Source organism: Malurus melanocephalus, unplaced genomic scaffold, assembly GCF_030028575.1.
Source record: "Malurus melanocephalus ecotype Western Australia unplaced genomic scaffold, MMel_1.1 scaffold_260, whole genome shotgun sequence".
Taxonomy (NCBI): Eukaryota; Metazoa; Chordata; class Aves; order Passeriformes; family Maluridae; genus Malurus; species Malurus melanocephalus.
Genome location: NW_026623492.1, coordinates 405,751 through 420,013, shown reverse-complemented (window position 1 = coordinate 420,013; position 14,263 = coordinate 405,751). Strand labels below are relative to the sequence as shown.

Sequence of the window (14,263 nt, the reverse complement as noted above, 5' to 3'; positions counted from 1 at the left end):
AAAAAAGTAAAACATGCTTTGTAAATGGCAAACCATCAGATTTCTTTTGTATTATATATAATTTGGTAAAACCTGATTTTATTCCCTTGGTTAGCAAGAAGTCAATAAAACTTAAGGCACGACCAGCAAATATTCTTATTACTGCTGGAGTCAGCATAACAGAAGTGSTATTCACAGCATGACAATACAGCTTTGTCACCTACCAAACTTCTTAAGCCCCTAACTTAAAAAAAAAACAACATACTAATCCAACTTTTTAAAGTGAATGCTTTTTTTTTCATTGCAAGGAGCTAATATGTAGGAGTTATGAGGTTTATAGTAGGTTGCTAACATGATTTCTTTATAATATTTAGGACAGTATATGTGAGACAATAAATATTTCATAGAGGATCTCAACTATCTTCACATAAATTTGTTTTCTACCAAAGACAGTGATAAAGATACACTGGTTGAGCCATGATGMATTCTAGTAAAATTAAATTTGAAAAGAAAGCTCTTCTGGTAATGGTGGCATGACTGGACAAGTACTCCTTCATAATAGAAAAACCAGTAGATTGGAATAATAAATTGGAGTGGGAATTTTTCATTGCTTAAACAGTCATCAGACTTGACTTCAGCGGTCAGGGATAAAAGATCAAACCTCCAAACATGGAATCACAAAGACCACATTTCTCTTCCAGATTAATCAAAGATTAATATGCAATGTTCAAATTGAAAACTACTGAATTTAGTAGTAGTGCACTAGCACACATTGCCACGGGGCCACTGTGGCAATGTTCCCTCTATCAGCTATCCTAGAGCCAGGGTAAAAGGAAAACATTTTTACCTGAAGATACAACACACAGAAAGAACTATCTTTGATATGAAACTGTACCTTGAAAACTAGATCTTYCAAGTTGCAGAGTACAAAGCATATGTAAATTCTCAGCACAACTCTTTACACAATGCAGCTAAGGATAAATGATACACAGTACTTCCATAACTTTCAAACTTCGTTCTTAAACAGCCCTGTGAGGCTGTACACTTCCACCACATACATGTTTGCAGGAAAATCCTTACAAAATGTTTCAGGCRTTCAACTTACTAGGAATAGGTCTAAGGACGTCAGGAATGAGAATCTCCACCAAAGCCTGGTACATCACATGGTCACAGTTACACATCCATTTCAGRATAGACTCATTCTTGCACAGAGTAATCAGCTTTGCTTTTGGAAGTCGACTTTCTATTTCACTCAGATTGCTGGTGTTAAAAAAGAAGTAGCAAATTATTCAATGATAATGCATTTATGGCACCTGGGGGCATGGTTAAGCAGTTAACACAGCAGTGCTAGGTTAACAGCTGAATTTTCTGACCTACAGTTCCTATGATTTCATGATTTACAGCAGGTAAAAACCKGCTATGAGTGTTAAAATGTATTTTTTTTACAAAAGTATCATAGATGTCTCAGCTACACCCAGTACGACTTATTTACCTGTTGTGTCATATGGAAATGGATTTAAGAAATGTCTCCATAAGGCTCCTACAGCTCATAAACAGTGCAGACATATGGATGAACCTTTTGGCTTAAAAGAAGTGGAYCAAATATTGGAAAGACACATCTTTACTGTAGTTGTCCATACAAAATATCCCAATGGATGACCCAACTGTTTAAAGTCTGCCCTTTGGCATACACCCACACTATAGAAAACTTACAGACAACATAAACTTAATTTGAAAAATTATCATAGGAGAAAAAACTATTACTATTAAGTTAAAACTAATATATTTTTTTTATTTTCACACTTACATTATCATGAAACACATTAAACAAAGAGAAACATTCACTGACCTTGGTTCATTAACAGGAGTGCCATCAGGTGGAGCAGAAGGAGAATAGCGCCAGAAAGTTTGCCACAATTTTTCTATCAGGCTGAACTGAAGATTAACAACCACATCCAGTATTGCCTGAGAAAATAAAATATAAGATCATATTGTCTTTTACCCAGCTTCCCTCCACTCCCAACTCCAATTAGATCTAGAACTTTTATTCCTTCATCACACAGTGGAACCAAGGCAAACTGTACATTTCTGAAGTTATAAATGGTATCTGTTTTAATATCCTTGATATCCATAAATTAACTAGCACCATAAATTGTTGCACACAGAGACTTGCAAAAGGCTTGCATGGAAACCTTCAGGAACTAGCATAGCCTATGCAAACATATCAGAGGAATTTAAGCACAGAAAATATTTATTGCTACTGCCAACAAAAAAGTAAGCCTGATATTTTATTCATTTTTGTAATTCCTTATAAGTTGGAAGCACTTTCAAAAAAAATTTTAAAAGAAATATTGTTCAGTATCAAATATGGCTTCAATGTCTCAATGTTTCTTTGAAATGAGAAAAAAATTACTGCTTTTAGTATTAAAAATAAAATAAACTAACCTGATTTACATTTTCTATGGATTAAACAAAATACCTGCAAGCATAGTCTAAAGTCTAGCATTCTGAGAAACAAACCTATAGCATTTCATTCTCAGTATCTATTGCATATAACTCTTCCCCTGTAAAGGGGATCCTCCAGCAAACCCTTTTTGCTATCCTTTTCAATGAAGTAAGTAAAATAYACAGGGAGAAAGCAACTATCATGGCTGCAATATATTTGGTACTATTCTCTTGTAGTGGCCTCCACTAAAAGTCAAGAACTTTAAAAAATAAATGGTTTGTAAGAAATACCTCACAGTGCTCTCGATAAAGACTCTGTAGTGATTTGATGTCCTCAAAGGTAGTACCATCTGGCAGAGAAGATATTTCAACTTCTCCAAACTCTGGCAGTACTCGAGAYGCATCTGTTGTCATGACAACATAATAAAAGAGGTGCCAGTTACAGCATGATTAAGAAAAAAATTAAAGAATTATATGAAGAAATAAATTCCAAAAGGTCATAATATTCAAAGAAGAAAGTATTTAATACTTGTTGCATGGGAAATMATAAATAAATTAATAATTTTATCAAAAAAATATACAGAATTATACTTGAAGTCATTAAAATKATGTCACGTATACTACATATATGTAGAGAAGCTAACACACACTTTTTCAGACTCTTATAGGGTGCAAGAAAATATCTAAGTCAAGGCAGGAGAGACTAACGCATGAGTTGTTTTTTTGTTGTTCAGCTGAAGATTTTCTATGCAGCCAGTTGTAATGGGGCTTAAAAGACTCAATATACATTTTTACTAGATATAATGTACTATATAATTTACTCAATATACATTTACTAGACTTTCAAGTGGACCCAATGTGTGCTTTTACTATTTGTCACAAATATTTCCAAGAGACAAGCTGGTAAGACAAAAATGCTGGACTGAAGGCTACCTGGAAAAGAAGATTCAAAATATTTTAATACTACCCTTATGCTCCAAATGGCTTCAGTAAAAGTAAAATCAGGCCAAAGGATTTTGTGGTTGAAAAACTCAACCAAATAGACCTACACTAATAGCACAYTCTATCAGCACAGCCAAGGACTCTTCTTACATAAACAATTAACTAAATTATGATTTGTTTCCATTACTGGAATACATGCTTAACTGCATCAACAAATCCACTGTTTGGATATTTTCAAACATGACCTTTGGGGTTTCAGTTRAAACTATTTATCTCTTTCCACTTACAACATTAGAGGACACTTTCAAAACAGCCCAGGGGTGCCTAACCTGCCATAGTAGTGTAATGCCATCTTCCTRCTATGACCTCTATGAAATAAAATGCACATGAAAGAAACAACTTTCATAACAGGAATTTCAACACGCACATTTAATATAACAATGCAAAGCAATTTCATTTATGTAATATGATGCATATCTCACCCTATTTTTTTATACTTACATGATGCATACTAAATATTACATAAAGCTCATGTGTGATTTAAGTGCCTTTATGTTCATTTGTGAGTAAGGATTTTAAAGAGGGCATGATAACTTCAGAAGCAAATGTTGTACTTGTGTGGCTTGATATTTGCGGTGATAACAAAGTTCATCTTGTTTATACAGCAATATAAAACCTGCTTTCATACCTAGAAACTGCTGATGATGTTGACTTTGGGCAATTACAGTCTGTTCAACAGATGTGCCTGTCTGTTGACCACTTCCTGTGAAGCCATCTGCAACCCCATCCACTTTCTGCATAGGCTTATACCTGCAAAAATATCAAGAACAAAATTATCCTTTCTATTCACTTCTTCATAAATGGAGCATAGAGTATGACTCTTCCATCTCAAAATTTTCAGGACAAGCAACAAAATAATTTAGAGATTCTTACCAATTTTGTAAAAAACAGAAGAAACAACAACTAAGGGAAGCTAGAATACCAACAATGCATTACAGAATTCACAATGGTAGTATCCCAGCACCACTCCCAATTTCTCATAGAATTTGGCTTACTAACAGCCTATTGTAAGCCCAGAAAATTTACACCAAAAAGAATCAAATTCTTTCCTTTCCAAATAGCCTGACATAATTTTGTAATTCAAAGATAATGTTTTATGGCTTTATGAAGAAATAACATTACTKTCTGAGGGGAACGAAGACTTCAACATGAGTATTTTGGGATAYTGAAGTTAGGCAAATAAAAATGGTGCATGGTTGCCAAGTTAAGAAAACGAATGAAGAAAAATGATGTGGGGCATACATTCAGTCGACAGCCTTTGCTGAGGAGGACTATAAGCGTTCATCCAATCAGATATGTCTGACAGACATAGAAAATTGGTATAACTACCCAGAAAAAAAGTATATTGACTGCAATTTGCCACTAATTTAATAGAAAAAAAGAACTACTCGGAATCTTAATAAGCTGACAAAAGAGCAGTATTATTATAATAATGAAAATTACAATATTCAGTCCTTTAGTTCTCACTTAATAAATCCTGCTATRATTTTTCAATACACTTGGATAACAATGATAAGAACACATACTGACATACATGAAACACTGATGTTAAATACTAAGCCTTCTCTAGCACGGTATTTTTAATGTAACAGCTACCTATTGAGCATAATGGTACCTTGCAGTTCCCATCCCTCATCAACACATTTACAGATTCTTGCAGCAGAGCTTAGGATTGGTGAGAATTGAGCAGGTACATGGGTGCATGTGCRAAACATGGGGCACAGGAGAAATGTGCACTAACTGCACACAGTGCCAKATACTTGAATTTGTCCAGCTATAATCAAGGAAGATACTGACTTAAAGTTAAGAAAATTATGCCAAACATATTTAAGTAAGGAAAACAAGGGAACTGTGCAAGACACATGGTGCTGTTAAATAAAATAATAAAATAAATAATACAAAAAGAAATATCTACTCCTAGCAGTTATATAATGAAATTCCAAAATTACTTTGTCATTGTGAATCAAGGAGAAGAGATGTAACAATGTTTAGCTAACTGGCATCACTTTTCCAGAAATAATTCTAGTTAGACCGTTGTGGAATATGTCTTGGTGCACATATGTTATTTTGAATGCAAGTTAATGAAACCTCTAAGTGAATGAGATTGAGTGGGTAAAATAAGCTTTCTTGGAGATTTTGTAAGTACCTATCATAMTTTCTTACTTATAATCTTGCCATGATTTTTGTAACAAGAATTTTCTACATGATATATTATGATATATGTTATGATATATACATAGATATATTTATCTATCTATATATATACATCACATGCTCCTGTATAACACTCAGCAAAAAAGAAGTTAAGACCATGTATCTTACCATGAACTTGCATTTAGTGCTGTAACTACCTCTGGAAATKACAGTAAAGACATTTCAGAGAAAAGTGTTCTTTATTTTTGAAGTTAAAGTTTGAAGTTGAGTTCTCCATATCTCAGTTGTGTCCAAGGACACAAAATATTTTTGGTACACTATACCAAAATACTGATTTTTTTTGGAAGGTCTAAAGTGACTTGCTTGATATGCTGCTCTTCTACCTGTAAATGCCATGAAATTATGCATCTAACGTATTTACTTTAGGGTAATATGGGAGGCTAGTAGCATCAGTCAAAWAAAAATTAATCTCAAAGAAGTTTACTAATTTTCATTTTCCCCCCTAAAATTTTCTGTTTAACCTAGTTTTTAATATGTATATTTAAACATTCTTTCACCACCAGTACACCCCTGTGCCACTGTTTTTAATTACTTCTGAGCTTTCACAGGTTCCTCAGGAAAAACAGGCACTAAGGAAACATACTTAACTTATATCAACTYAAAGGCAAACCATTGTGGCCACATTAACTTTCACAGAGAGATGAAATAAATACTAAGCAACTTAATAGGTAGTTCTCTTATAAATGATGTGTACATAAAATACAGAAAAAACAGGAATATTTGAAAGTCAAGTTCTTATGCTTTTCTTCAGCTTATGGGACAAGAATTCAATACAGTTAAGAAGAATGTTCATATTATAGGTCACTTTATTTATTTTTTGCAAATTTATGATAATTTCTRGGCAAATATTCTTTCACATTGACTGGTACTAATGTCATTGACATCAACTGGATATGCAGCAACCTTTTACTTTCATGGCAGAGAAGCTGAACTAGAATTTCACCTTGCCCATGTAAAGAAAAGTAAGATTTGATGAACTAAAAATATTAGTATTTTAGCTGTGTTTCACACTGTACCTCTGTTTCTGCTGCATGGGCTGTTGTCTCATGGCCATATATTGCATGTCCTCTTGTAGTCGATTAAGAGGAGAGTCTGGCTTGACACGAATCCCATAGTAATGATATTTGGAGTTCCCCCTTCATGAAAGAGCAAGAAAGAATTAAAAGAGCAGCAACACTAGTTTTACATACTAACATTACATTTACTTTACAATTTACATTGACTGGAAAATAATACATACAAATAATACACACACCTGCCTCTCCTGTCATACCTGTTTTACATGAGTGTCATTTTACTACCTCTGAGAAATTAATTCACTCTCTTAAAACAAGTATTATCAGAATATTAACTTGCATTTCACTTGAGTACAAAAAATAAAATGCAAATAAATACAACTTATCTAGTTATGGCARACAGTATTCTTAATGATTTCCAAATGCCAAGCTATGTTTTATTTGGAATGATAAAAGTCTGCAGTGTAGTTACCAAAATATAAACACGTAAATTGTCAAAAGCAGAAAAAACAAAAATGTAACAGCAACTTGAATAAACATAAAACTGTTTAACATGAAGAAACAGAACTGACAAAAGAACTCTGTAATATTTAACTGGTTTTATACAGGCTTTATGTATTCTTTTGCCTAGCAGACGAGTTAATTATTCATAATTATTACCTTTATTTTTATTATAATTCAGGATTTCAATTGCACAAACCTAGTTCCAAGTCTTCTGGTCCGCAGCCCCATGAAGATTGACCGTATGAGTTTTCCAAAGGAGGCAGCATTGACTGGATCCAACTTGTGCTCCTGACAATGTCGCAAGTAATGGTTGTAAAGGGTACTTCTTGGAAGGCTCACTCCTTCTGCAGTTTCGTAGTTGTCTAAAAGCCACTGAAGCTATATCACATACAAAACAGGAAAAAAAATAATTATACATTTCATTAAAAATATTGTAGCCATACAGCATTAACTTCTGACAGCTCTGGAACCACTCTCCAGGTCTATTAAAAAGTTACTTCCTTCYTCAGAGAGTCTTCGCTTGTAAGTTATAAATAAGGCTTTAGTGTCTTCAGAATGACCAGGAAACAGCAGAACTCACTGCACTTGTGAYCTCAGGAAAGTGTCCTTTTCTTAATATATTTCTGGTTCAGTACCACACATCAATACATGATAAAGGTATCCATGCTTTGGAAAAAAATTGTTAGTACCACAAAGAAATAAAGTAATCATGAAAGTAATACACATAAATCGCAGAAAACTCTTCGGACTAACAATAGTAGTTAATGTATTTGTAAACCTGGAATATTATGCTGTTTCTCTTTGCCTGTTACTAAAAAACAGTAAGACACACATAAGAAAAAAGCTGCTGCCTAAAAGTCCAAGAGCTACCTGGGTAATACTGAAAAAAACTGGTACATCTCTATTAATCATTAGGGATGCAAACCCTTTCAGCTGTAGCCTGTTGCCTTTGACTTCCAGAAAGAAAAGAATGAGTTTCTTGGAAAAATGGTAYTCTTTTTATGTAATTGTGGCAGATATTTAGAAACATGCAAGGAGATACTTAATATAACACTACTGGATGTTCTAAGTAAAGTACACTCATAGAACACCTTTGGGTGCTGCTAATAGAGAAAAAAAGTAAAAAGAACAATTTAATACCCCTAGATACAATATTACAGGAAAATGACAAAATATATCCAAATCAATATAGTTGAGAATACATTAAAATTCCATTTAGCTTTTTGATAAATTATTATTTTTGTTATTTTTCCCAATACCTGTCATGGATATCCTTAAATTTTCTCAGCTCTAGGAAAATACTGAAGTAAGGTGCAAATGCTTGGTTTGCAGGTAGTTTTGCATTTCAAACAAACAAAATGAAAAAGTATAGTTAATCATCACCTATCGTATCATTATTTCATATGTACTAACATTTACAAGTGCTTCCAAACTAAGCATCTGTCCTTTTGAAATAAAGCTGAAGAAAAGGTATAATTATAAACATTTAATTTTTGTGTGAATGTATTAAACTTACTTCACTAGTGACCTGATATAAGCCTGTCTTGGCTTACAAACAAAGGTAATTGTAAGTTTCAACAGCTGCAATCTATCCACATTTGAAATCTATTATTACATCTGTATTTTTATTAATATATTTATAAGACATTTATCATATATTGTTACATCTAGAATTGAATCAGAATGATACAGAATATGAAGTACTTCTGTTTTCCCCAAGGGGAAAAACTGTCAATCCTAAAAGACTGACAAACAAAAAATAATTATTTTGTAATTAAATTCTGTATGTAGCATTAAAGATACTTTCCTCCAGATGGTTTCTAATTTATTATTAATCACTTTGAGTGCACTTCATTAATTATATGAATTTCCAACAGATGTTTTTTCAAGCATAACTTGCATTATTCAACACACAAAAATCCCCAAATCAAAAGTTAAGTGCAATCTAAGAATTTTTGATCTTGGAAGGAATTACTTAGTAGCAAGACTTGAAATCATAACTTGATAGATTATAGACTGGAAGAAAAATTGCAGTTAATTCATTATTTTAAGAGAAAATTGAGCACAAACATTTTTCTACCAGGTTGAAATACAATTCTAAAATGGTTCAAGTTTGAGTCCTGGCTTTTAAATTKGGAATACTGACCATACACTATAAGTAAGATGGGGAAGAGTATGAAATACTTGAGTCAGACCTGTCAAATTGAGTGTGACTTCAATTAAGTGGAATGTTTATAAAACACTCAACTATCAATTAATTCAGTAAATTCATTTCATTGATGCAGAAATACATCAAGAAACAAAAGAAAATAGAGGAGAAATTACAAACTCCTTAAAATSACAGCTCATTAATTTAGGAAAGACCAAATCCTACTAAACCTCATTGAGGTATGACAGGGTGAAAATTTAAACCCAACCTAAAATTTTCCCAGAAATTAATTTATCATCTGCAAAGTGCAAGTAAATTAAACACACAATTTAGAATTTTATTTTCAAATCCATTAAGCCAATTATTTAAATAATTGTCAAACCCAACTATCAGAAGGCAAAGTCAAGGAAAGTTTAAAGAGATAAAGACTACATCTACATCATAAACTTCCTCTATACTATCCTTGAGTTTAATGACAGTAAGTATTGCTTTAAAAAGAAGCAAAATAGCCAGTATGCTTGATCTAGATTTTAAATTTCTTTCAAAATGACCAAAACTAGGAAAGACTTATTCAAGTCTACTCATACAAAAACGTGTACAAGGATTGCTTTAAATTTTGCTTTCCCCAGAGAGTCAAAGATACATCCCTATTGCACAATTTTTTCACGAAGAGTTCACATCAAGAAAGAAATATCATGRTAAGTCTTCACAGCTGGATGCAAATCTTATTAGGAAGACACTGTGAATAATGCCTAGAGGTAGGGATGAGTGAAACACAGTTTACTGCAGCTTATCTTGCAATTTTTCTTGGTTTTATACCAAGACTATGAACTTTAAGGTTTAAGCTGTTATCAGTAGTTCTGGTGTTCTAGGTCCTTCSGCAGATTTCTAAAACATTGTCAAAAAAAGTTACAATCTGTTTAAAAATGACATTTTAACAATGATTTTTATATTATCAGTCTAATACTACCTTCYATTATTTAAAGGATCGTTTTGATACTGTCTTATCGTAAAAATAATTATTTTGTAAACATACAAGGTGGAAACTAAATGTCCTTCCRCATATAATTTTGTATAACTTTTTTATAATATAGTTTTCCTATTCCAATTTTAGATTTTTTTTAAGAAAAAAAAATCTCCAGAAAGCATTTTTAATTCTAACTTTGATAAAACCAGATCCCTACAGGAAAAAATAACCAAAATCCAAACCCAAACCTTCTAAAAGATACATTGTCAATTTGATTTCCAAAGGACAATCTCTACCATCATATTCTACATTAAGACTGCAAACTAAATTGCAATTTATTCTGTAAAGCAGTAAGGGAATTTGAATTTATATAATAAGTAAAGCTGAGAAGGAAAAAAAAAGTAAGATGAATACAAACCAATCAACATGGCAAAAATACAAAATGCAAAACCATAAATACCAACAGAAAAAAAAAATTCAGAAAAGACTAACAACTTACAAAGTAATACTATTATTTGTATAAGATTAAAATTCACATGGGCTTCTCCCTTTATTTTAAAGTTACATATAATTAACTTATCACTATATTTGGAGATCATGCTTTTTCCCAAATCTTTTASCTTTGTTTGTGAAAAGTTCTTAACAGTGAGACTTGCAGAGTAAGAACAAAACAAAAGGCAGATGAGTAAGGTATTTCTGTGTACTTCAGATTAAGGCAATGCTTTCAGCTTTTACCAGGTCACTGTAAGGATCTTCAGGATTATGAAACAGGTAATTTTCAAATAAACTCTTTTGTCAGAAAAAGTGAAGAAATGCCTAGAAATAACCTAAATATATTATTTAGTATGCTGTTTGTTTCTTYTCTTCCCCTTCACATGCCCCAAAGTATAGTATACAGTACACAATTCTTACGCTGTAGACAACTTTATTTAAAAAGCCAAAAGTCAGCTAATTTAGAATTAATTGAACCTTAGCTTGACATTTACACTTGTAACCCGCAAAACAGTCAAAGTGTTAACTTGTCCTAACACAGGTGTAGAGCATAGGAAACAGGTAACACTCTGCAATATACCATAAAGACATTAAATCTGACAAAATAAAGCCATGGGAGGTGTAGTAAAAGATTACAAGCAACTAAGATGGGAAGATTAAGAGCAAAAAGTAATAATAAAATAAAACAAACATTTAGAGGCAAGCTAAGCATGCAGAACAAGCAAGAGAGAGTGTATGTGAAGAAGAGACAACTTACATGGCTGTTGAGAAGAGAGCTTCTGTGAGTGGACAGACCATCAGACTTTTGCAGTGTCTCAATCGCCATTTCAATCTGATAATAGATGTCATTAAAAAAAGGACTCAAGACGGGATAGTAAAAAAGCCTGATCAGAGAAGTTTTGACAGATTCCTTAYAGATAACAGAAATGCCTGCTTTATTCCTAGCTAGGGCGTATGTTTTATTAAAAGCCTCATTCTAGAGTCCCAGTGAACACAAACCTCCTCAATGAGGTCAGAAAGTTATTTTGCTTGTATATATATATATATATATATACTGCAGGATCACAGCCTCAAAGTTCATTTTACCTTCCAAACTGCACAGAATGAGCTCAAAGGAGTGGAATTACTGGTGAGCTGCATCGAAATAAAAATAACCCAGACTGAACAAAAATATCATTAAGTTAAAAAAAAATTAAATAAAATTCCTCAATAATTTAAAGAAAAGCCTCCATATGTTTTCCCTTCAATTAGATCAGGAAGAGACATGCAGAGCTTGCAATAAGAATTTAATTAGAAACAAGACTTTAACTCTCTGAAGTCACAGAATCAAATCCCAAACCAAGGTAATTCAATAGGTTTTACACCATTAGCTTCACTGGGACAGGACATCAACCCTTACTGCTGCCACCACCCTTTGAAGATCCCCAACTGTCAAGTAAATGGAAAGTCAGAAGTTACACAGACTGCAGGATCCAGCCTTTGGAAAAGCAGATTTGTTCACAATAATTTTGCTTTAAAAAGGAAAAGAAAACACAGCATAACTAAAATACAAAGTAGAATTTCTTCAAATGCAAATGTTTGATTACTCTCACATCCATTTTCTTTCTTTCTTAATAACAATGGATATTTTGATTTTGATCAGTTGGTAACAACAACATTAAAGAAAAAAAATCTAAGTGTAATTTAACTGGGGGACCAGAAGAGCAAAAACCAACAATGAAAATGACAGAGACAATGGAATGCACAGTAAGAAAAGGCACACAATTATTAGCTACAATAAATGCCCAAAATGAAAGCAATGAAAACCACCACTTACACTTTTAAAAAACACTTATCATTATCTCTGTAAATATTTTCTTTATCCTACTTCAAATATCACAGTACTAATCATAATTTTTGTGACACAATTTATCAATATCAGCTKAATTTACTCTCTGTATTGTAGAAACCGTAAACTACTACAGCTGATACTTGGATTTACCTGTAACATTAGTTTCTCCTTTTTTTTACTGGCATCTGACAAGTATTTTAATGTATTAGCTGTGAGAAGTAATTTCTTTTGACTGTAATATTAGCTTCGCAAATCTTTGGAAACRGGTACATTATTAAAAAAACACAATTATTATGTAAGGAAACACTCTTGCTTGGCAGTAATGGCAGTTTGACTTCTTCACTGACTTACTCCAGTGGACAATATTATGAGGTCAAAGTATTGACTCAACAGGAAAGATCAAATTTTAAAAGCACGCCACAAGATAAAAACTACAAGCTGAAAAGATCATCATAAGGTCAGCTTACTATATCCTACAGCCAGCGAATTTCCCTTCCTAGAAAATGCTACTATCAAACAGTGAAGACTGTATAGACATTTAAATCCTAAATCTGAACGTTATGTTACATATACCACAGTGCTTAATCCACAGCAGTATAGTATGCCAGGGTCACTCTGCCCACTGCKCATTCCAAACTACTGCCCTACTCTCATTTTCCGGCTGCAACTTGTGACCTTGTTTGTTCGGAGAACCAATCTGTTCCAAAGATGTAATGTCACTTAAAAAAAAATAAAAATAAAAGTGACATTACAGATAACACTCATTCCTCACTGACATATTCATTCAATGGCTTTTGGTGATAAAAGCAGGGGGTTTTGTAATTTGAGAGATTTTTATTGCTCTAGTTTCTTTCAGTAGATTTCAYAATTATGGCTATTGAAGGCACTTAATTTGTGTTCGCTGGATAACATAAGACAGGCAACACTGGTTACCATTAAAACATATTAATTATATTATCAAGCTTTGAAATGTGATTTATATTTAAAATGAGTCTCCACCATATTCTACTAGGACAAGCTTAAAGACAAATTGTTTTCACTATTAATTATTTTGTTCACCATTTCTAGCTTAAATTTTGGTAAAATGAACTTTCACCTTCATGTGACAGATAACTCTCCAGTGTCCTCTACAGAGCCCTCTTTGTACGTAGGTTATAAAATGACATCTTAACTATTTTTGAGCATAAAATATGATTGATTTGCAGACAGATTTTCTAAACACTAAATGATTCACTTGTCCTTTCTGAAAACTTCTGGCTACTTTTTGTTCTATTTTCTTGGTCCCCCATAGGGCTCAATTCTAGCGCCATTTCTGTTCATGTTTTATCAGTGATCCTGATACAGGAGTTGAATGCACCATTAGTAAGTTTGCTGATGATATCAAACTGGGAGATCCTGTTGACTCTCTTGACCCTCTTGAGACTCTTGCAACAGTTCTTGCATAGGGTGGGATCTGGATACAATGGAGCACTGGGCTATCACCAGTGACATGAAAATGACAAGTCAAAATGCCAGATTCAACACCTGGGATAGAGAAATGCCAGACACAATTATAAACTGCAAAAGGGGCAGCTCTGGGGGTGCAGGGGGCTCTGGGGGTGCTGGTCAGCAGCAGCTCTGGGGGTGCAGAGGGCTCTGGGGGTGCTGGTCAGCAGCAGCTCTGG

At 33.3% G+C, this 14,263-nt stretch overlaps 1 protein-coding gene across 2 annotated transcripts in view; it reads right to left on the bottom strand.

The window, feature by feature from the left end:
* RFX3 (regulatory factor X3) overlaps positions 1–14,263 on the bottom strand; it is a 110,370-nt gene that overhangs the window by 16,596 nt on the left and 79,511 nt on the right. The window contains exons 5-11 of one of the 2 annotated variants that reach the window (XM_057375852.1): positions 11,526–11,600; positions 7,357–7,538; positions 6,657–6,776; positions 4,055–4,176; positions 2,716–2,828; positions 1,829–1,944; positions 1,085–1,239 (exon numbers count right to left, since the gene is read on the bottom strand). In XM_057375852.1, the coding sequence (XP_057231835.1) occupies positions 1,085–1,239; positions 1,829–1,944; positions 2,716–2,828; positions 4,055–4,176; positions 6,657–6,776; positions 7,357–7,538; positions 11,526–11,600 (883 nt within the window). The remainder of the gene's footprint in view (positions 1–1,084; positions 1,240–1,828; positions 1,945–2,715; positions 2,829–4,054; positions 4,177–6,656; positions 6,777–7,356; positions 7,539–11,525; positions 11,601–14,263) is intronic. The other variant, XM_057375853.1, reaches the window with a different exon arrangement.